The 18,298-nt window shown below is 45.5% G+C and overlaps 1 protein-coding gene and 1 long non-coding RNA gene across 2 annotated transcripts in view; one reads left to right on the top strand and one right to left on the bottom strand.

Moving 5' to 3' along the window:
* Window positions 1-8,873: 8,873 nt before the first annotated feature.
* On the bottom strand, window positions 8,874-12,196 carry LOC132825116 (uncharacterized). The gene is made up of 2 exons (XR_009645752.1): window positions 11,979-12,196; window positions 8,874-9,096 (listed from the first exon to the last, which is right to left on the bottom strand). It is a non-coding gene; the product is annotated as an uncharacterized LOC132825116 (long non-coding RNA).
* A 63-nt stretch (window positions 12,197-12,259) lies between these two features.
* rrn3 (RRN3 homolog, RNA polymerase I transcription factor) overlaps window positions 12,260-18,298 on the top strand; it is a 37,982-nt gene continuing 31,943 nt past the window's right edge. The window contains exons 1-3 of the mRNA XM_060840109.1: window positions 12,260-12,353; window positions 16,648-16,753; window positions 16,839-16,895. Of these exons, the coding sequence (XP_060696092.1) occupies window positions 16,655-16,753; window positions 16,839-16,895 (156 nt within the window). The 5' untranslated portion in view covers window positions 12,260-12,353; window positions 16,648-16,654. The remainder of the gene's footprint in view (window positions 12,354-16,647; window positions 16,754-16,838; window positions 16,896-18,298) is intronic.

Raw genomic sequence — 18,298 nt, 5'->3', positions numbered from 1 at the left:
ATCATTCCAATATGGTCATGACTGATCCTCTATCACAATGTCATATTTCCACTTTCTCTCCACACCCCTTGACAGCTATTTACAAAACAGCTGCCATGTTTGCCAACATAACAGCTGCTGTCCTTCAAATGTATATCTGGTCTGTACCTAAGAATATTGTAAGTTGCAGTACAATTAAAAACCTAATTTATTGCAGTGTTGTGTTACAGTCATGAAACAGTATAGCACCTATTATGGCAATAAAACCTTACAGGATATTATGTAGCAGAGCACAAGCTGTAATGTGTACCTGATAGCAATATCAACAAAGGAGAACAGAGCAAATGTGAATCACATGACTAGCGTTGCTAGGGTTTATCTCCAACACTCCGTAATTAAACCACTCTGATTTCACTCTGCCAGGTGTGTGAAGCCATTTACTTTATTCCCATCTACTGCCTGACATCGTCTATAGGGACATTTAACAGTCTCAGAACAATTTCCCAGTGGACAAACTGCCTGTCTCTGAAGCACAAAAAGATTAATCATATCCCCAGTGATGTTCCTTCCTGCTATTCATTGAATGGACGTATTGTTTAGCCTTCCCCTGTTTCTTCAGGTTTCCTGCTAACCAACAGTAAGAACACTTCACCTGTTTTTTTGCAGCCAAGTTGGGTTACTCATTAGTTTTAAATATTATTTGCATCAAAAACATCTTGTATGAAATACCTTCACAGCTCACTGCATTCGTACAAGGATACATTTCTTGACTAGTCAGTACAGTCTCATTGAACTTGGCAGGGAGTCCTTTTACCAGGTTCTCACCTAATTAGCTAAGTGTATAGCTTTTCAATTAGTGCACTTGTGGCAGTGTCTCTCCTTCTGAGCCAGATGCCTGGGTTCAGATCCCACCTGTCCCAGAAGTGTGATGTAAAATGTCTTGGTAGATTGATTAAAATAGCTGCAGGGTCATTGTGACATGACTGACTGCCTGTTCTGGACTGCATTAGAGACAAAAAAAAAACTGCAAATACTGGAATCCAAAGTACACAGGCAGGAGGCTAGGAGAACACAGCAAGGCAGACAGCATCAGGAAATGCAGAAGTCAACGTTTTGGATGTAACCTTTCTTCTGGACTGTATGGCATGCAACATGACTGAATATCATGAAAGCATTCATGATTGTCACTATAACAGGAACTCTTGTGGTAGTGTCCTTGTTTTGGACTAGGTTCAAGTCCCAACTGCTCCTCAGGTGACCATTTGTTCCTCACTAGTTTTGATTAAAGGTTATTGACATGGTATGTATTGTATTATAGATGACCCTGACCTGCTTAGCACTTGCAGCATTTTCTGGTTCATCTTTTTTGCATCTGCAATATTTTACTTTTATGGACGGCACAGTGGCGCAGTGGTTAGCACTGCTGCCTCACAGCGCCAGAGACCCGGGTTCAATTCCCGACTCATGCGACTGACTGTGTGGAGTTTGCACATTCACCCCGTGTCTGTGTGGGTTTCCTCCGGGTACTCCGGTTTCCTCCCACAGTCCAAAGATGTGAAGGTCAGGTGAATTGGCCATGCTAAATTGCCCGTAGTATTAGATAAGGGGTAAATGTAGGGGTATGGGTGGGTTGCGCTTCGGCGGGTCGGTGTGGACTTGTTGGGCTGAAGGTCCTGTTTGCACACGGTAAGTAATCTAATCTAGTAATGATCAAGTCTGCATAAATTCCCCAACTGGCACTGAAGTAAGCAGGGAATATTTGCCATTTGTAATTCTTAAAATCATGCAGATATTAATGCAATGAATAATTCACTTTGCTAGTTTAAGGAGTAAATAAGTACTTGAAAGACATAAAATTAGTAAGATCTATGATTGAACAGGGCAGTGGGAATAGATTTGGAATTTATTAACAAGTATGCACTGACACAGAATGATTTCCTTCAATGCTGTAACTACCTACCTGTAGTTCTACATCAAATTCTTATTCTGTGCTGAACTGGGGGTCTCTCTGACATTTGGATGTCCCCTAGTTTAGTAGGGGGTATGCCATCCAAAGTTAGAACTCCGAATTACAATCCCATGTTCCATGTGTACATATATTATGGTCTTAAGGGTAACCTCATTGGAGCAAAAGGTCATACACCATCAAATTACTTATCTGTGGGCACACGGGCAATTTAGCATGGCCAATTCACCTGACCTGCACATCTTTGGACTGTAGGAGGAAACCGGAGCACCCGGAGGAATCCCACGCAGACATGGGGAGAATGTGCAAACTCCACACAGTCGCCTGAGTCGGGAATTGAACCCAGGTCTCTGGCGCTGTGAGGCAGCAGTGCTAACCAGTACTAACAATGAACGTGAACCAAGGTGTACAAGACGACACCAAGTTAGATAACCAAAAGCTTGGTCTAAGAAGTGGATATTAACTAGTGTCTTAAAAGGCAGAAAGTGGAGTAGAGATATGAAGGGGTATCGGGAAAGGATTCTGGAATTAATAGCCTAAGTATTGAAAGCACAGATGTCAACGGTGGAGTGATTAAAATCAGAGATACACAATGCTAGAATTGGAGCTGTATAGATATTTTGTTAATCAAGCCATTCAGAAATGTTATTACACACCTTTAGAGCAGGTGGAACTTGCAGGAAAGGTTTATGAGAATGGCATCAGAGTCGATTCAATTATAAAAGAAGATCAGTGAGGTTGGGACTGTTTCCCTTAGAGAAGGGAAGACTTAGAGTAGATGAGATAAAGAAATTTTAAATCATGAGGGTTCTGGACAAAATAGACTGTTTCAACTTGTAAAAGAATCAAGAATCAGAATAAATTTTTGAAGTGTTTTGCAAAAAAAGCAAATGCAACGTGAGGAAACATTTTCACACTGTGTTGTTAGACTCTGGAGTTCTTTGCCTGGAATGTGGTGGAGGCAATTTCAATAGAGATATTCAAGAAAGCATTGAATGAAAACAATGTGCAGGGTTTTGAGGAATAAGCAAGAGAATGCCAAGTCAAAATGCTAAGAGAGTCAGTGCAGACACAAAGGGTTGAATGGCCTCCTTCTGTACCGCAATACTTCCGTGATTAGATGACCTTAGATATCTTGTAAGATTCTGGATGATATTACAAGGTAGGGATTTCTTCTGAACTTCTGAAGAAGTGTCACTGGACCTGAAACATTAACTCTGCTTTCTTTCCAAATGTGCTGCCTTACCTGAGTTTTTCAATCAATTTCTGTTTCTGTTCTTGTTTCTGATATCCATTGTCCACAGTTCTTTGTTTTTTTTAATCAGGGCTAAAATGAGGGATGTGAGCATTCCATTGGTGTGCCCATATTTATCTCCCAACTCTAGTTGGCATTGAGGTGGTGGTGGTGAGTTGCCTTCTTGAACAGCTGCACTCTGTTCAGTGTAGGTACAACCACAATGCCATTAGGGAGAGAGAGATCCAGGATTTTGACCCTATGGAATGGTGTTATATTTCCAAGTCAGGATGGTGAATGGCTTGAAGTGAATTTGCAAGTGGTAGTGCCCTTGTCCTTCTAGATGATAATAGCTGTGTGTTTGGAAAGTGCTGACTGTGGAGTTTGGTGAATTTTTGCAGAGCACTTGCAGATGATATGCAAGTGGATATGGTGCAAATCAGACAGGCTGCTTTGTCCTGGATGGTGTAAAGCTTCTTGAATGTTGTTAAAACTGCATACATGCAGGCAAATGGTGACTATTTCAGCACACTCCTGACTTGTGCCTTGTAGGTGGTGAATAGCTTTGGGGAGTCAGGAGATGATTTACTTGGTACAGAATTCTTAAGACTCTCACCTGGTCTTGTGGGCACAGTATCCATATGACTGGTCCAGTTCAATTTCTAGTCAATAGTAATCCATCGGATGTTGATAATTGGGTCACAGTGATGGTCATGCTATTGAATGCCAAGGGGTGATAGTTAAATTATCTCTCATTATAGATAGAATTTCCTGGCACTTGTGTGTCTTTGTCCTTGTTTGAACCAAGGCTGTAATAAGGTCAGAAGATGAGTGACCCCAGCATAACAGAAATTGAGTGATGGATAATGTCTGGTTAGTCACATTATTAGGATTATTAATGTCTTCATTTAAAGTTAAGGAGAAACTGGTTGTGGCTATTAATTGTCCAAATGAACACAGGGAACATCTGTAACACTCCAGGCAGAAGTAGCTATAAGTCTGAATATGTGATAAGCTCTATCCAAAAAACAATAATCCAGTTACACAGGTGGGTCTAGGCAATCTTAGTGATGGATATACAGTTGGAAGCCACACTTTGTGACATCAAAGTTGAGAGGAAACTGGTTTATTCTCAGATTGTTGACAGCAAAACGCATCACCTTGGGTTTGCTGGAGTGAGCTCCATCTGCCATTTCTCTGCCCAATTCTCCAAGCTAGCTATATTCTTCACTATCTGCTACTCCACCAATCTTAGTGTCATCTGCAAACATACCAATCTTATCAGGCCACCTATACCTTCCTCTAGATCATTTATGTACATTACAAACATCAGTGAACCAACATTGATCCATACATTCAGAGAGATGTACAGCATGGAAACAGACTCTTCGATCCAACCTATCCATGCCGACCAGATATCCCAACCCAATCTAGTCCCACCTGCCAGCAACAGGCGCATATCCCTCCAACCCTTCCTATTCATACACCCATGCAAATGCCTCTTAAATGTTACAATTGTACCAGCCTCCACCACTTCCTCTGGCATCTCATTCCATACACATACCACCCTCTGTGCGAAAAAGTTGCTCCGTAGGTCTCTTTTATATCTTACCCCTCTCACCCTAAACCTATGCCCTCTAGTTCTGGACTCCCTGACCCTAGGGAAAATACTTTGCCTATTTACCCTATCCATGCCCCTCATGATTTTGTAACCCTCTATAAGGTCACCACTCAGCCTCTGACATTCCAGGGAAAACAGCCCCAGCCTGTTAAGCCTCTCCCTATAGCCCAAGTCCTGCAACCCTGGCAACATCCTTGTAAATCTTTTCTGAACCTTTTCAAGTTTCACAACATCTTTCCGATAGGAAGGAGACCAGAATTACATGCAATATTCCAACAGTGGCTTAACCAATCTCCTGTACAGCCGCATCATGACCTCCCAACTCCTATACTCTGACCAATAAAGGAAAGCATACCAAACACCTTCTTCACTATCCTATCTACCTGTGACTCCACTTTCAAAGAAGTATGAACCTGGACTCCAAGGTCTCTTTGTTCAGCAACGCTCCCTAGGACCTTACCATTATAAGCGTATAAGTCCTGCTAAGATTTGCTTTCCCAAAATGCAGCACCTCACATTTATCTGAATTAAACTCCATCCACCACTTCTCAGTCCATTGGCCCATCTAGTCAAGATTCTGCTGTAATCTGAGGTAACCCTCTTCGCTGTCCACTACACCTCCAATTTTGGTGTCATCTGCAAACTTATTAACTGTATCTCTTAGGCTCACATCCAAATAAGTTATGTAAATGACAAAAAGTAGAAGACCCAGCACTGACCCTTGTGGCACTCCACTGGTCACAGGCCTCCAGTCTGAAAAACAACTCTCCACCACCACCTTCTGTCTTCCACCTTTGAACCAGTTCTCCCTGTATTCTGTGAGATCTAACCTTGCTAATCACTCTCCAATGGGGAACCTTGTCGAACACCTTACTGAAGTCCATATAGATCACATCTATCGCTCGGCCCCCATCAATCCTCATTGTTACTTCCTCAAAAAACTCAATCAAGTTTGTGAGATGTAATTTCCCATGCACAAAGCCATGTTGACTATCCATAATCAGTCCTTGCCTTTCCAAATACATGTACATCCTATCCCTCAGGATTCCCTCCAACAACTTGCTCACCACTAATGTCAGGCTCACTGGTCTATAGTTCCCTAGCTTGTCCTTACCACCCTTCTTAAACAGTGGCACCATGTTAGCCAACCTCCATTCTTCCGGCACCTCACCTGTGACTATCGATGATACAAATATCTCAGCCAGAGGCCCAGCAATCACTTCTCTAGTTCTAGGGTACACCTTATCAGATCCTGGGGATTTATCCACCTTTACCTGTTTCAAGACATCCAGCACTTCCTTCTCTGTAATATGGACATTTTGCAACATGTCACCATCTATTTCCCTACAGTCTATATCTTGCATATTCTTTTCTGCGGTAAATACTGATGCAAAATACTCATTTAGTATCTCCCCCATTTTCTGCGGCTCCACACAAAGGCCGCCTTGCTAATCTTTGAGGGGCCCTATTCTCTCCCTAGTTACCCTTTTGTCCTTAATTGCATTTGTAAAATGAATCTTTGGATTCTCCTTAATTCTATTTGCTCACGTCTCCTTTTTGCCCTCCCGATTTCCCTCTTAAATATAATCCTACTTGCTTTACATTCTAAGGTTTCACACAATTTGTCCTGTCTATACCTGACATACGCTTCCTTCTTTTTCTTAATCAAACCCTCAATTTCTTTAGTCATCCAGCATTCCCTATACCTACCAGCCTTCCCTTTCACCCTAACAGAAATTGCTTTTGAAAGTTCTTGCCTAATTCAGTCAAAATTGGCCTTTCTCCAATTTAGAACTTCAATTTTTAGATCTAGTCTATCCTTTTCCATCATTACTTTAAATGTAATAGAATTATGGTCCTGTGGAACACCACTGGTCACAGTTCTCCTTTTTGAGAAAATCCCTTCCACTACTACTGTGTCCCCTACTGTCCAGCCTGTTCTCTATCCATCTAGTGAGTACACCCTGGACCCCATGTTACCTGATTTTCTCCATCAGCCTACCATGAGAAACCTTATCAAATGCCTTACTGAAGTTGATGTATATGATATCGACAGCCCTTCCTTCATCAATCAACTTTGTCACTTCCTCAAATATGTCATTTCCTCTTTGAGGGCAAATTGGAAGGTTCCTGACTGGTTGCAAATCTTTGGGTTATTTTTACATCCTTTTTAAGGTATCAAGCATAGAACATTATAGTGCAGAAGAGGCCCTTTGGCCATCCATATTGCGCAGACCTGTGAAACCAATCTAAACCCCATCTGACCTACACTATTCCATTATCATCCACATGTTTATCCAATGACCATTTAAAGGCCCTTAAAATTGGCCAGGCGAAAGTGGGTACTGCAGATGCTGGAGATCAGTGTCAAGATTAGAGTGGTGCTGGAAAAGGACAGGTCAGACAGCATCCGAGGAGCAGGAAAATCGACGTCTTGGGCCAAAGCGCTTCATCAGGAATTTCTGATGAAGGGCTTTTGCCCAAAACATCAATTCTCCTGCTCCTCGGATGCTGCCTGACCAGCTGTGCTTTTCCAGCACCACATTCTCGACTCTGATCTCCAGTCCTCATTTTCTCCTCATGGAGTCAGCTAGCTGGGCCACAGAAGTATCAGAGTACTTATGTTCCACTGATGTCACCAACACTGGGGGTGATGAGGAAGTGGAGCTGGGGCTGACAAAGTGGAGCTTCTCTTCCTGGCCATGCCTGAGGAGTAGATCTCTTTGATTACACTCACCCTGCCTTCTCCAGTCACTGAACTGCTCTGGGAAGGAGCCTAAGTCTCAATACCAGGCCTGCGGTTGCTCCCCTTTCCTTTTTAACCAGTGAACCAGCTCTTATCCAGATATCAAAATAATCTAAAAAATGACCAAAATGTCTGCTTGCACATTCACAAGCAGGAACAGTGACATCAGCTGATCACAATTCTGTGTTCCTCTGTGTGCGCACACTCATTATTTCATTGAGTTATCAGGATCAATGTGATCTTCTGGGCAAATTTTAAAAATATCTTGGGGGCACAGGTAGGGTAAGAGAAGAACGTTCCAGAATTTCAACCCTCAAATTGGCTTGTATTTTTGTGGTTTGGAGTCCGTTCAGACCTTTACACTCAATTTATGTTTGAAGCCAGTATGAAGTTCCCGACTCATGTTGGTCCTGAAATGGTGTGCAATGTAAATGTGTTTAAATTTAATGTTATCAGCTTGAGTGAAATTTTGGGTACTAATTGGCAATGCCACTAATCTGGTATTGTATAGGCAGCAAGATTCCATTGATCATCCTTCAAAAAGTTTGATGGTCATGGATAGAAGACATTTAGGAATCACGGAGGAGAAAGTGAGGTCTGCAGATGCTGGAGATCAGAGTTGAAAATGTTTTGCTGGAAAAGCGCAGCAGGTCAGGCAGCATCCAAGGAACAGGAAATTCGACGTTTCGGGCATAAGCCCTTCTTCAGGAATGAGGAAAGTGTGTCCATCAGGCTAAGATAAAAGGTAGGGAGGAGGGACTTGGGGGAAGGGCGATGGAGATGTGATAGGTGGAAGGAGGACAAGGTGAGGGTAATAGGCCGGAGTGGGGTGGGGGCAGAGAGGTCAGGAAGCATTTAGGAATCATGGCCTTTTGCTCCTCCTGAGAAGTTTAAAAGGTAAAATTGGGAGGGCTGTGGGCAAAGAATGAAGCTAATTGCATAGTTCTTTTACATAAGGGCACGATTGCTCCTTTTTCTGTTGCAGTTGTGGTTTACTGGGTAGCAGTTCCACTCAAGTTGTAAATCTGTGTGTTCAGATCTCCCTCCAGCAACTTGAACACAAATGGAGGTTTACATTCCAGAGAATTAATAAGAGTGTGCGCCACTATTAGGAGGTGGTGTCTTTCGATGACAGAATACAACAAAGCCCTGTGCATTCTCTCAAAATGGCCATGCAAGATCCCAAATCTCTATTTCGAAGAAATTCTTCTTGGAATCCTGGGCAATTATTTATCCCTCAATCAACATTACAAAAACATTATCTGGTCAGTGTTGATGGTTACTACACTTAATTGACTGTCAAGCACTTTGGGATCCCCTGAACTGATGAAATGTAAATAAAGTTGTTTATTTTTGAGATAAAAGCTGTTATAATCTGATTTGGTGGCTATTGTGTGGTTATAACCAATGTTAGAAGCTGGCATCCATTGTCCCATGATGTTTGCACAAAAGTGATTTCTTCAAAGGAAGGAAGCCCAGTCATTTGCTTATAAATCCATAGCATCCCATTTCCAACTTACTCCTGCCAAGACAAAGGAACAGAACTAAACCTGGGGAGGAAAAGGAGGAGACAATTCAAAATACAGGGGATGCCATTTAAGACCAAAATGAGATTCAGAGAAATGTAACAGTGCAGGAGGAAGCTAATTGGTCCATCATGTCTCCACCAGACCTTCAGATAAGCAGCATCTAATACCAATATTGTATATTTTCTTAAATACCAAACTTTGCATCTACTTAAGGGAGAGGTCAGTCTTTGGTAGTCTCTACCCTAAAGAGCCGGGGAAGTTCAGTCTTTGGGGATATTTGAAGTAGAGGTTGATACATTTTGATTATAAAATGATTTATGGAGTGGGAATGGGTGAAAGGTATCAGTATTCAAGCACTGTGTTAAATGGCAAAGCAGACTCAAGGGGCGGAAATGGCCTACTTCAGTTGCTGCTCACAAAAGATGGAAAATGGGAAACTAGCCATGGAATTGGAGGAATGAACTGCAAATGTTGGAGATGCAAAGCACAAAACAAATTGCTGGTGAAACTCAGCAGGTCTGGCAGCACTTATAGAGTCATAGAGATGTACAGCATGGAAACAGACCCTTCAGTCCAACCCGTCCATGCCAGCCAGATATCCCAAACCTATCTAGTCCCACCTGCCAGCACCCAGCCCATATCCCTCAAAACCTTCCTATTCATAAACCCATCCAAATGCCTTTTAAATGTTACAATTGTACTAGCCTCCATCACTTCCTCTGGCAGCTCATTCCATACACATATCATCCTCTGTGTGAAAATGTTGCCCCTAAGTCTCTTCTATATCTTTCCCCTCTCACCATAAATCTATGCCCTCTAGTTATGGACTCCCCATTCCCAGGGAAAAGACTTTGCCTATTTACCCTATCCATGCCCCTCATAATTTTGTAAATCTCGATAAGGTCATCCCTCAGCCTCTGACACTCCAGTGAAAACAGCCCCAACCTGTTCAGCCTCTCCCTATAGCTCAAATTTGTAAGATGAGGAACAAAGTTAATGACTCTGGATTAGTGGTGCTGGAAGAGCACAGCAGTTCAGGCAGCATCCAAGGAGCAGTAAAATCAACATTTCGGGCAAAAGCCCTTCATCAGGAATAAAGGCAGAGAGCCTGAAGAGATAAGCCAGAGGAGGGTGGAGGTGGGGAGGAAGTAGCATAGAGTACAATCGGTGAGTGGGGGAGGGGATGAAGGTGATAGGTCAGGGAGGAGAGGGTGGAGTGGATAGGTGGAAAAGGAGATAGGCAGGTAGGACAAGTCATGGGGACAGTGCTGAGCTGGAAGTTTGGAACTAGGGTAAGGTGGGGGAAGGGGAAATGAGAACTATTGAAGTCCACATTGATGCCTGGGGGTTGAAGTGTTCCGAGGCGGAAGATGAGGTGTTCTTCCTCCAGGCGTCTGGTGGTGAGGGAGCGGCGGTGAAGGAGCCCCAGGACCTCCATGTCCTCTGCAGAGTGGGAGGGGGAGTTGAAATGTTGGGCCACGGGGCGGTGTGGTTGATTGGTGCGGGTGTCCCGGAGATGTTCCCTAAAGCGCTCTGCTAGGAGGTGCCCAGTCTCCCCAATGTAGAGGAGATGGCATCATGAGCAACGGATACAATAAATGATATTAGTGGATGTGCAGGTAAAACTTTGATGGATGTGGAAGGCTCTTTTAGGGCCTTGGATAGAGGTGAGGGATGTGGTGTGGGCACAGGTTTTACAATTCCTGCGGTGGCAGTGGAAGGTGCCAGGATGGGAGGGTGGGGCGTGGACCTGTTCAGGCAGTCACAAAGGGAATGGTCATTGCGGAAGGCGGAAAGGGGTGGGGAGGGAAATATATCCCTGGTGGTGGGGTCTTTTTGGAGGTGGCGGAAATGTTGGCGGATGACTTGGTTTATGCGAAGGTTGGTAGGGTGGAAGGTGAACACCAGGGGCATTCTGTCCTTGTTATGATTGGAGGGGTGGGGTCTGAGGGCGGAGGTGGATGAGATGCATTGGAGAGCTTCTTTAACCACGTGGAAAGGGAAATTGCAGTCTCTAAAGAAGGAGGCCATCTGGTGTGTTCTATGGTGGAACTGGTCCTCCTAGGAGCAGATATGGCGGAGGAATTGGGAATACGGGATGGCATTTTTGCAAGAGGTAGGGTGGGAAGAGGTGTAATCCAGGTAGCTGTGGGTTTGTAAAAAATGTCAGTGTCAAATTGGTCATCATTAATGGAGATGGAGAGGTCCAGGAAGGGAAGGGAAGTGTCAGAGATGATCCAGGTAAATTTAAGGTCAGGATGGAATGTGTTGGTGAAGTTGATGATCCACTCCTATGTCTTATGGTCTAATTAAGGGCTACGGGGAGAATGCTGGTAAGTGGAGTTGAAATGCCCATCAGCCATGATTGAATGGCTGAATGGCAGAGTGGACTCGATGGGCCGAATGGCCTTACTTCCACTCCTATGTCTTATGGTCTAATTGCTCAACCTCCTCATGGGAGCACGAAGAGGCGCCAATGCAGTCATCAATGTAGCGGAGGAAGTGGTGGGGAGTGGTGCCAGTATAATTACAGAAGATCAACTGTTCTACGTAGCCAACAAAAAGACAGGCATAGCTGGGGCCCATACATGTGCCCACGGCTACCCCTTTGGTCTGGAGGAAGTGGGAGGATTCAAAGGATCTGATTAGAGTCTGGTAACTGTTCACCATAACTCTGTAGAAGAGCCACATTAGACTTGAAAAGTTAACTCTGCTTTCTCTCCACACATGCTGCTGGAGCTACTGAGTTTCTCCAGCAATTTCTATTGTTGCAGGAGTCAGTCTAGAGATAACAGAAACTTTGCGGCTGATTAAAGGGAAGCAGTTAAGAAGCTGCTTTTTCCGATTACGGAGACAGAAGCTCAGCAACAAAAAAAAAAACAGATGTTGCTGGAGAAACTCACCGGATTCGGCAGCATCTGTGGAGAGAGAAATAGAGTTAACGTTTCGAGGCGAGCGAACATTCTTCGGAAGCTCGGTTCGGCTTCACACACAAGAGGACATTACAAACAGCTCGGTTCGTGGCCGCAGGATCACTAACTCTCACCGTCCGGGGGGGAAGGAATTGTCTCTCAGACCCTGCACAACGTCCGCCATTTCAGACCAACCGCCACTCTGACCCCGTCCCCCAACCCGCGCGCCGCTGATGCCCTTCCGGGGGCAGTGCAGCTGCTTCCGGGGCACGGCCAAGATGGCGCTGGCGGGAGATGACGCGTGTGGTGACCGTTAACGGCCAGCTCTCCGGCAGGAGTGACAATTTACAGGGTGTCGGCGATCCGGTAAACACCGCGATTCCCCCTCCCCCAGCAAACGACACGGTCTGAATGTGTTTAATAACCTCCGCTCTCTGGGGCATTAATCCAATGCTGAGGAATGAGTGTCTGACAGGAGGAATTCTCCCAGGAGCAGGGCCTGCCTTTCCCGTCTGTCAAAACAAAAACACAACACTGCATTGGGCTCTTCCACAACGTGTCTCCTCCGCCATTGGTCTTGACTCCATATGGAGGCCTGTGGTCCTGTCCTGGGGAGGGGGAACGGTACAGGGGGAGACGGTGGAGGGGTGGGGAGGGAGAAGGGGTGTGTGTGTGCGATAGACAGGAGGAGTAGATACTGGAGATGAACGGTGTGCAGAGAGGGAGAGAGGGGATGGGATAGACAGGGAAATTGGAGGTGGGGGGACGGGGAGGGGGGAGACGGAGATGGAGTGGGAGGGGGAAGATGGAGAGGGAGATGGGGAGGGGTGGGGGGGAGACGGCTATAGGAGACGGGAGACTGATATTGGGGGGAGTGGGGAGACGGAGATGAGGGGGGGGAGACGGTAATGGGAGGGGAAGGGTGAGATGGAGGGGAAGGGGTGTGTTGGAGACGGGAGGCGATGGAGATGGAAGGCGGAGATGGAGGGGGGGAGGGCGGAGACGGAGATGGAGGGTGGGAAGGGGAGACGGAGATGGGGGAGACGGGTGGGGGGAGATGGATGGGGAGGCGGGGATGGAGGGGAGAGACGGGGATGGGGTGGGGAGGGGGAGAGTGCGAGATGTACTTGATGGGGTTGGGGGGGGAGACTGACATGGGGGGAGACAGAGATGGGAGGGGGAGACAGATGTGGGGGGAGGGGGTGAGACGGAGATGTGGGGGGGAGACGGAGATGTGGGGGGGGAAGATGAAGATGCGGGGGGAGTGGGGAGACGTAGATGGGAGGGGGGAGACGGAGATGAGGGGGAGGGGGCGAGATGGAGATGGGGGGAAGGGGAGGGACGGAGATGGGGGGAGGGGGGAGACTGATACAGAGATTGGAGGGGGGAGATGGAGATGGGAGGGGGGAGTCAGAGATGAGGGGAGGGAGATGGAGGGGAGGGGGTGAGATGGGGGCGCGTTGGAGACGGGGGGAGGGGGCGATTGAGACGGGGGGGAGACGGGGGGGGACAGAGGTGGAGGGTGGCAAGGGGGAGACGGAGATGGGGTGGGGAGGGGGAGGGTGCAAGACGGAGATGCGGGGTTGGGGAGGAGACAGACGGGGAGAGGCAGACAGAGATGGGAGAGGGGAGACAGAGATGTGGGGTGAGGGGGCGAGACGGAGATGCGGGGGGAGTGGGGAGACGGACATGGGGGGATGGAGATGGGAGGGGGGAGACGGAGATGTGGGGGAGGGGGCGAGATGGAGATGGAGGGGGAAGGGAGGAGGGTGACAGAGAGGGGAGAGGGGGGTTGACGGAGATGGGGAAGGGGGGGATGAGACGGGAGGTGGGGGGGAGGGGGGAGACGGAGATGGGAGAAATGGTCGGTGGGTGGGGGGCCAGGCAAGACGGAGATGGGTGGAAGGGGCAGATGGAAATGGGGGGAGCCTGAGATAGGGGAAGGGGCGAGGGGTAGGCCGGAGATGGAGGGGGGAGAAGACGGGGAGAGGGGGGAGATGGAGGTGGGGGTGGGGGAGGGGGACATGGAGATTGGGGGGAGGGGAAGAGACGTAGATTGGGTGTGGAGACAGAGATGGGGTGTGGAGACAGAGATTGGGGGGAGGGGGAGATGGAGAAGTGGGGGAGATGGGGGGGAGGGGAGAAGGGGGAGAGAGATTGGGGGGAGGGGGGAAGGGGCGAGACGGAGATGGGGGGGAAGGGGCGAGATGGAGATGGGGGGGTGGGGTGAGGTGGAGATGGGGGGAGGGGGGAGACGGAGATGGGGGTGGGGAGGTGGGAGACGGAGATGGAGTTCGGGGAGTGGGGGGAGATGGAGTTGGGGGGGAGGGGGGAGATAGGGATGGGTGGGATGGGGGACGGAGATGGGGGTGGGGGGAGACGGAGATGGGGACGAGGAGGGGAGGCGGGGATGGAGGGGAGATGGAGACAGAGGGGCAGACGGAGATGGAGAGACTCAGTGGGGAGAAGGGGGAGGGGGAGATGGAGCGGGTTGGTGGGGAGATGGGGAAGGGGGGAGGGGAGATGGGGGGAGGGGGCGATCGGGTGAGATGGAGGGGGGGGGTGAGGGTGTGGAGAAGATGTGAGGATGGCAGGAGATAGGAGAGCCTGGGAGAGAGAGGAGGGTGAGGCAAGGAAGAATTGATGGGTGGGGTAGGTGACGAGTGAATGTGGAAGGACAAAGGGGAAAGAGAGAGTGAATGTGGGAGGGAGAAACAGACCATGGGCTAGAAAATGAGAGAATGTTATGGGGGAATGTTGAAAAGTAGGTGGGGGCTGGGGGAAGCTCAGTTGTGGTGGAGAGTATCAAAAGTATGGATCGTGGTGTGAATCTGTGGAGGGGCAGGATAGAAGCTGAAAGAATGGGGATAAGGAACAGGAGAAGACTTGGGAGTTGTAGGAGTGGAGCTCCACAGTGGCAGCCATTGCTACCTCAGCTTGCAAGCCCTGAATGACCCATTTGAAACACATGGGTGGGGAGATGGTGGTCATAGTCTTGGATGCTGGCAAAGAATTCCTACTCAGCTTAAAAATGGAAGATAGGTTTTGGGGAATGATGCTGTGTCAAATTCTGCAAAAGATGTTCAGAAGAACTGTCAGTGCACCTTTGTCAGCCAAAGAATGAAATTTATGACTTCAATTAGAACTGATTCAGACCTGCAGCAGAGTTTGAATACCTGATTTACAGTGGTGCTAGCATGAAAATAATCAAAAATAGTCACAGGTCTGAAATCTGATTTGTTCATATTTTGTGTTTTTATTTAACAAGGTACGGCACGGCGACAGTGGTTAGCACTGCTGCCTCACAGCGCCAGAGACCTGGGCACAATTCCCACCTCGGGCAACTATCTGGGTGGAGTTTGCACATTCTCCGTGTCTGCGTGGGTTTCCTCCGAGTGCTCTGGTTTCCTCCCACAGTCCAAAGATGTGCAGATTAGGTGAATTGGCTATGCTAAATTGCCCGTAGTGTTAGCTGAAGGGGTAAATGTAGGGGAATGGGTCTGGGTGGGTTGCTCTTCGGAGGACCTGTGTGAACTTGTTGGGCCGAAGGACCTGTTTCCACACTCAGTAATCTAGTCTTAAAAAAAGGTAGCTTTTCACTGAAACATAGTATGCAAACCTGCAAATCTGGTTCTAGAAATAGACCAAGTTTATTATGCAAAACAAAAGATAAAATAGAATAAATCATGCTGTGTACATATAATATAATTTGGAAGATTTCAAAACAGTAAAAATACAATATTCCATCTCAAACACCAGAGAAAATTCCCTTCTCTGTTATATCTCTGGATTTGACTTAATTATTGCTTTCAGTTCCTGGTCTTGATCATTTGATAGTTTTTTTCCTTAAGTAATCACACAGAGCTTAGACTTTCTTAGTGTCAGATAACCCCTTCAGCGATCTGACCAAATGCTCATGGTCTTATGCTTTTCAAATGAAAACCTGTATCTTGAGGTAACTTATTTCCTAACTTTTCTGAACTAATTGCTTCCTCTTGGAGAAACAGTTTCAGACATGTACCTTCAATCAGGACTTCTGCAAACTGAAATCAAAAGCTTTCCAACTGATGGTTTTTTGCCTCAGCCAAAAATAAAGCTTTTGACCTTTCTAACTGAAAGCATGCTGATGCTCTTCAATGTATACTCCACTGCTGGTATAATTCTCCCAATGCAAACAAATTCTCATTAACACGCCAGGATGGCTGCCTGTCATGCTAGTTTTTTTGAAAAAAAACTTCAGAAATGCTGACAAGTTAATCATTAAACCATATAAATACACAGACCAAAATCCATTACTTCGAAATCCAAATTCAAATAATAATAAAATCTCACACCTTACATCACTGAGGATATTTACATGTGCGTTAAGGGAGAATGGCGTGTGGCCGGAAGCTCAGTTTAGAAGGATAGTAATAATAATGTGGGAGGACATGTGGGATTGAATCTGCGAATGGTTAGGGCAGGATAGAAGCAGAAAGAGTGGGAACAAGGGAGAAGAGAAAACCTGGAGGTGCAGCACTTTGGAATGGATTTTGTAAAGGAAGAGTTGACAGAAGGATCAATGGTGTATTCTTTTTATGATGGTATGATAACTGATTTAAAAGATGTCACAGAAGGATACATTTACAATGTACAAATAATTCTTTCTAATTTCCTGAAGGCTTCCAATGACAATGTTGGGAGAAAGTGAGTTCTTCAGTTCTCCACCAAGGAAAGCTGTGCGATTTGGTGGAACAGTTACAGAAATCTTAAAGAAATATAAACAGGTAACATAAGTTATAGCAAATAATTATAGAGATATGCAAGAAATGTTCTCACCTTTCTGTAAATTTGATTCATTTTTATTCTTAGGGAGATACTGTGGATTATGATTTGCTGATGACACAGCTGGATGATCCAGAAATAAAGGTAATCAACAAATTCTTTCATAACCATTTCACTTGTGCAGCATTTTCCTGTTATACATATAGAACTTTACAATTCTAATGATTTGCATTTAATCTGTAAGGTTTGTACTCCTTAATAATAAGTCATTTTAATTTTGTGAATATGGTGGACCTGTTTCTTTATATCTGTATGTATCTATTTTAGATTAGCAGATGCAAGGATTATTTGCACTAGTGTTGGATTAAAGTGGTAGTGTAAATCTAGATGGTAGGCATAATCTTGACTCTGGGATGAAACAGTGTGAATCCTGAGTTCAGCACTAATGTTACTTTTGAAGTCTAAATGTACACTAGATCTGTCTGTCTCACTGCTAACAAATACATTTTGAGTAGTTTTAGTCTAACTTTGGGTTGGACCCCAGGGCAATAACATTATCTCACTCACAAGTATTTGATGCAAATCAGATGTCTTCAAACTTTTCTTATTTGTGGAAATTCACTGAAAAAACTGCCATTCTCATAGCACCACACTGCAACTACTATCTTGGTCCCAAAGGCTCTCAATCCTTACCTCCAAAAGACAATATCATCCACCTAAATTAAAGTCTGTAATATAACAGCAGACACACAAGGAAGAGCCCCATCATTTTCTGATGCTGTTTGCTCAACACCAAACTGTGTTTGGGCAGCTGATGATTTAACCAGTACTTAAATATAAAATTACTGTGTTAATATGGTTAGGAATGGGATGATGGACTCAATGAGTAATGCCCCTTCTACTGAGCCAGAGGTTACAGGTTCAGGTCTCACTCTGGGACTTATTGGCCACAGGGATGTTCATGATATAAAGGAAGTACGTTCACGATGTGATTCAATCAGTTAATGATTAGTCTGTTAATCCTTCCAACACTTAGTCACAATTCTCCAAACAGGGGAAACTGAGAATAATTTGAAGGTATAAAACAAGCAAACAGACTTCTAAAAAATTCTTTAGCCTTTTGGTGAAATTATACACTGAGGTAATTTTGACTGAGCCAATTATTAATTCTAGGCCTAAAATAGTATTTCATATTAATTATAATATTGAATCCAAGTGTGTGAACTGAGATTTAATATTACAACTACCATCAGCATTGTTAATTAAAATCAATGCATTTTGGCCTTTTGAAGAAAAATCTGGTCAAAAATTAAAGTTGATAGTTTAGAAACCTTTCATCATTTAACTGATTCTAGTTCCTTCTTGTAAATTTGTTCTTTAGTATAATGTTGTTGTTTATATTAAGCTGCTTGTTTTGTTTCTGCTGTCCTTCGGTTGTTCCCATGCTCATGTTTGAGACAACTTTGTGGATTCATGTTCCACTTAAGAGACTTATGCACAAAATGTAGATTGATCCTCCATTGCAGTATTAAGGGAGAATTGCACTT

Source organism: Hemiscyllium ocellatum, chromosome 20 (assembly GCF_020745735.1).
Source record: "Hemiscyllium ocellatum isolate sHemOce1 chromosome 20, sHemOce1.pat.X.cur, whole genome shotgun sequence".
NCBI lineage: Eukaryota > Metazoa > Chordata > Chondrichthyes > Orectolobiformes > Hemiscylliidae > Hemiscyllium > Hemiscyllium ocellatum.
Note: the sequence above shows the minus strand (reverse complement) of the source record. Positions and strands in the feature narration are given on the sequence as shown.